At 45.0% G+C, this 4,745-nt stretch overlaps 1 protein-coding gene across 1 annotated transcript in view; it reads left to right on the forward strand.

Annotated features, from left to right (window-relative positions):
* Positions 1-2,040: 2,040 nt before the first annotated feature.
* LOC104992508 (chromosome unknown open reading frame, human C3orf30) overlaps positions 2,041-4,745 on the forward strand; it is a 7,413-nt gene continuing 4,708 nt past the window's right edge. Inside the window, exons 1-2 of the mRNA XM_010845417.1 lie at positions 2,041-3,187; positions 4,010-4,156. Coding sequence (XP_010843719.1) covers positions 2,075-3,187; positions 4,010-4,156 — 1,260 coding nt within the window. The 5' untranslated portion in view covers positions 2,041-2,074. The remainder of the gene's footprint in view (positions 3,188-4,009; positions 4,157-4,745) is intronic.

The following is a 4,745-nucleotide window of genomic DNA, read 5'->3' on the forward strand; positions in this document are numbered from 1 at the left end:
AAAAATGCGTATAATAAATTACATATATATTTTTAAATAGCTATAGATATGGTGGCTCAGACTGTAAAGCATCTGCCCTCAATGCGGAAGACCGGGGTTCAATCCCCAGGTCGGGAAGATCCCCTGGAGAAGGAAATGGTAACCCACTCCAGTACTCTTGCCTAGAAAATTCCATGGATGGAGGAGCCTAGTGGGCTACAGTCCATGGGGTCGCAAAGAGTCGGACACGACTGAGCGACTTCACTTACTTACTTATAGATATTAAACATATAGATTTGCATCGGAAAAATTCTCAAAGGATATACATCAAAATGTTAATAAAGGTTATCCCTGAGTGTTTGGGGAGCTTTTTAAATTTATGCTTGTTTTACTTACTTTTCTACAATAATTATATTTAATTTATAAATGGAAAAACAAATCTACAAAACCAATATCCCTGTAAAGTTGCAAGCCATAGCTCATCGAAGCAAATCTTTAATATATTTATATTCAACAAACACATCTTGAGCACCTACTATGTGTTAGGTGTGTGTGGGTGTTAGTCGCTCAGTCATATCCAATTCTTTGTGACCTCATAGACTGTGGCCCACCAGGCTTCTCTGTCCATGAGATTCTCCAGGCAAGAATACTGGAGTGGGTTGCCATTTTCTTCTCCAGGGGATCTTCCCGACCCAGGGATCTAACCCATGTCTTTTATATCTCCTGCATTGGCAAGTGGGTTCCTTCCCACTAGTGCCACCTGGGAAGCCCATGTGCTAGGTACTGTTAGGTAAATGATTTTATTTCAGTGTGTCTAAATTCTCCTGCTCGTAAGTATGGCACCAAAGGTACTCACTCTCCCTCTCACTCCTTAATTACTACTATTTGCATTTGGATTTTAAGTTTTATCTCTAATTACCGAATGCAATTAAACCCATATTAAAAGAATATCTGGCATTATATTACCAATCCTTGGCCTGCCTCAGTGATTTAGGCTCTGGAAAGCCAAACTCTCAAGTCACCACCTCTGTACTGATCAGCTCCTGAGAATAGAGAGCAAGCTGGCCTGAAGTGGATTCTTAAGGTCTATTTCAAAAAGGGAGGGCAACTGTCAAAATGTGGACTCCACTGGCCACCATCAAGTGCAAATTCCCCACCTGTCAAATATTCCTTCTCCTATCTCTCCCTAGCCTTTCTTACTCCTTTTCCTTCTGGAACTCTGGCTCCTAACCCTAACACTCCTTTCTGCCGTAAGACCATTGGATGGTGAGATTTTAGAACCCATTCTCACTGCATTTTCTCTCCTCCTTCCAGCCCTCCAACCATATATGTCTTTGGTACCTTGAGTGTTGGAAGGACTAAAGCTTTCCTGGTACCACCAAAAACAGAACTGACACTGTTTGTAAAGGCAGTATTTTTTAAGTTTTGTGTTTTTTTTTTAAAGAAAAAAACAGAGTGGTTTTCACCACAATACCAATTAGAGTTTATAAAGAAAAATAACATTTAGCAGGACCATTTACAATTACAGTACCCAGCAGTAATATCATACTCTGCACTATAACTCTGGTTATACAAGTAGCCAATGAATCATGGGTCTGTTTGATGGCAGCAGCAACCTCTGTTCAGGTATGCCGCCCTCGTGTGGTTGTATGCGTGTTCTGTTGATTCCAGCGATACCTGTAGGATCCTATTTCACACACAACGCTCTGGGCCTCTGCAAGAAAAAAACAAGGAGGGGAGCGCTCTAAGGCACCATTTCACAGAGCCCTGAGGCCTGCTCACGGGGTGGTGGCGACACCAGCCTGTAGTCATCCCCTCTTCTTGGGAGAAGGTGAGCTAAGCTCGCATCTTGAGCTCGCATCCACGCTGAGCACCCAGAGGCAGCTGGTCCCCAGGCAGCCGCAGGAAGTCCCGCTCACTGCCTGACACTCACTAGCATTCGCCAGCATGCCTGGAAGAACCAGCGCGGAGGCCCGGAATAAAGCCCATGGCCATTGTTATCACTCACATACGCTCTGATGGTTGCCTAGACGACCCAGGTCCGGCCCCACCCACAGAGTCTGGCAATCTAGACCAGTCGGGTACCAGGCAGAAAATGGAAAAGCCTCCAGAAGAAGCTCCCACTGAATCCTCGGAAATCCAAAGACCAGCCAAGACCCCAGATGACAGACACACAGATGGCCAGGAAGACAGCAGGCAGAACCAGTATGAAGTGGAGGCAGATGACTGGACTGATGACAGAGCAGCTGACCAGACTGCCCAAATGGTGTCTGGCCTGGCTGAACCCAACATAGTTAATCGAGCTGACCACAAAGTAGATGAACACATGGGAGAAAGAACATCTGATCAGGCTGACCTCAGAGCATCTGACCATGATAATTTTGCCAGTGGTAGAACATCTGACCAGGCTGATCAGAGGATGTCAGAAGAGATGGACAGCAAGGCATCTAGCCAAGCTGATGGTGTCAGGTCTGAACAGACTGACAACCAGATGTCTGCTCTGCCTGAACAAGGTACTTATGAGCAAACTGAACAGAGAACGTCCAGCCTAGCTGAGAGAATAGCTTCTGAACAGTTTGACCAAAAGCCATCTGTGCCATCTTTACAAAGAGCCCATGGGCGGAGTGATCACAGAATGCCCCGACCAGGTGACCAAAGAACGGCTCAACAGATCGAAAGTAGATTGTCCGGCCTGATTGAGAAAAAAACTTATGAACGAATTGATCAGAGATCATCTGACCAAGTTGACCACAAAAGAGCTTCAAAGACTCACCTCAAAGTGCATGACCAGACTACTAAACCAGCTGAACACCCTGAGACTGACTCTGACAAGGCTGGTGGTGAATCTGACCAGACTGATGACTTATTGGATGAAGAGGATGATTACACAGAAGACAACCTGTTTGACTACAGAGAACAGTCTAATGACGAAGTATTCAGACAGCTTGGCTATGGCAAGGAAGAGGAAGAGGATGACTTCAAAGTGCAACCCTGCAAATTTGAGCCTAGCCAGACAGATGCCAGCGTATCTAATACTTCCATTGAAAGTGACACTGAAAGTGTAGCTGACCTGCGAGTCTTCATGCCATTTGATAACAGTACTTTCCAAACAAAAGAACAGGCCTACTCTGAAAAGTTTCCCTCCATTTCATCTAAACTGGACTATATCATCAGTCGAGAAAAACCTCAACCCATGGAAGTCGAGCCTGTAGGTTATAAGGACATTTGATACCCACCTGGGAGGTTGGAGATCAAGCCAGGGTTCTGGGAGAATGCGGGCAGAGGGCACATGCTGTGCTATGTGTAACCCATAGGATTCAGGAAGGTAGGAGTAGGGTGGGAGATAACGAGATGGGTTGCCTTGTCAGCTACCCGAAGTAGACCATTCAGGCAGGATCAATGAACCAGGATGCAGGAATCCTGGGTTTCAAGTCCTGGTTCTGCTGCTAACCCTGGGAAACTAATTCATTTCCCCTCTCTGCTGCTGCTGCTGCTAAGTCGCTTCAGTCGTGTCCGACTCTGTGCGACCCCATAGACGGCAGCCAACCAGGCTCCCCCCGTCCCTGGGATTCTCCAGGCAAGAACCCTGGAGTGGGTTGCCATTTCCTTCTCCAATGCATGAAAGTGAAAAGTGAAAGTCAAATCGCTCAGTCGTGTCCAACTCTTCGCGACCCCATGGACTGCAGTCTACCAGGCTCCTCCATCCATGGGATTTTCCAGGCAAGAGTACTGGAGTGGGGTGCCATTGCCTTCTCCGTCCCCTCTCTGAGCTTCTGCCACAGGAAAGGAATTTGGAGTCCATTGGATATCTCTGTGAAGGGAAAAGTAGACTGGCTATGTCTAAGGCATCTCTCAAGACCTGAGGTACATTACATTGCCTGGAGGATCAGCCAGATCTCTCACAAGGTCTATAGTTTGTAGAGTTCAGATCCTGTCAATACCAAATTCCACTGATAACATCAACAGTAACAAAACTTCCTGGGAATTTTCTATTCATTAAAGACTTTCTTGGGGGATATTTCCATTTTAGGATGATTTTTCATCATACCAGGAAAGAAGGATTTCTGATGCATACAGTCAACCTTATAAGAGGCGATTCCCTCCTATAGTATATGAAGATCCTTATCAAGTTTCACTTCGATACATGGAGAAACACCACATTCTGCAAATATTCCAGGTAAACCTCTCAATCTCTTTTTAAAATGTGAGTTTTAAAGTAATTATAATATAAAAGACAAACACTGACCTGGCTCTTAAAAGGCAGATCAGGTGTTCTGGTATTCCCATCTGTTTCAGAATTTTCCACAGTTTATTGTGATCCACACAGTCAAAGGCTTTGGCATAGTCAATAAAGCAGTAAGAGATGTTTTTCTGGAACTCTCTTGCTTTTTCCATGATCCAGCGGATGTTGGCAATTTGATCTCTGGTTCCTCTGCCTTTTCTAAAACCAGCTTGAACATCTGGAAGTTCATGGTTCACATATTGCTGAAGCCTGGCTGGAGAATTTTGAGCATTACTTTACTAGTGTGTGAGATGAGTGCAGTTGTGTGGTAGTTTGAGCATTCTTTGGCATTGCCTTTCTTTGGGATTGGAATGAAAACTGACCTTTTCCAGTCCTGTGGCCACTGCTGAGTTTTCCAAATTTGTTGACATATTGAGTGCAGCACTTTCACAGCATCATCTTTTAGGATTTGAAATAGCTCAACTGGAATTCTATCACCTCCACTAGCTTTGTTCGTAGTGATGCTTTCTAAGGCCCACTTGAC

This window comes from Bison bison, unplaced genomic scaffold, assembly GCF_000754665.1.
Source record: "Bison bison bison isolate TAMUID 2011002044 unplaced genomic scaffold, Bison_UMD1.0 scf7180017864215, whole genome shotgun sequence".
Lineage (NCBI taxonomy): Eukaryota > Metazoa > Chordata > Mammalia > Artiodactyla > Bovidae > Bison > Bison bison.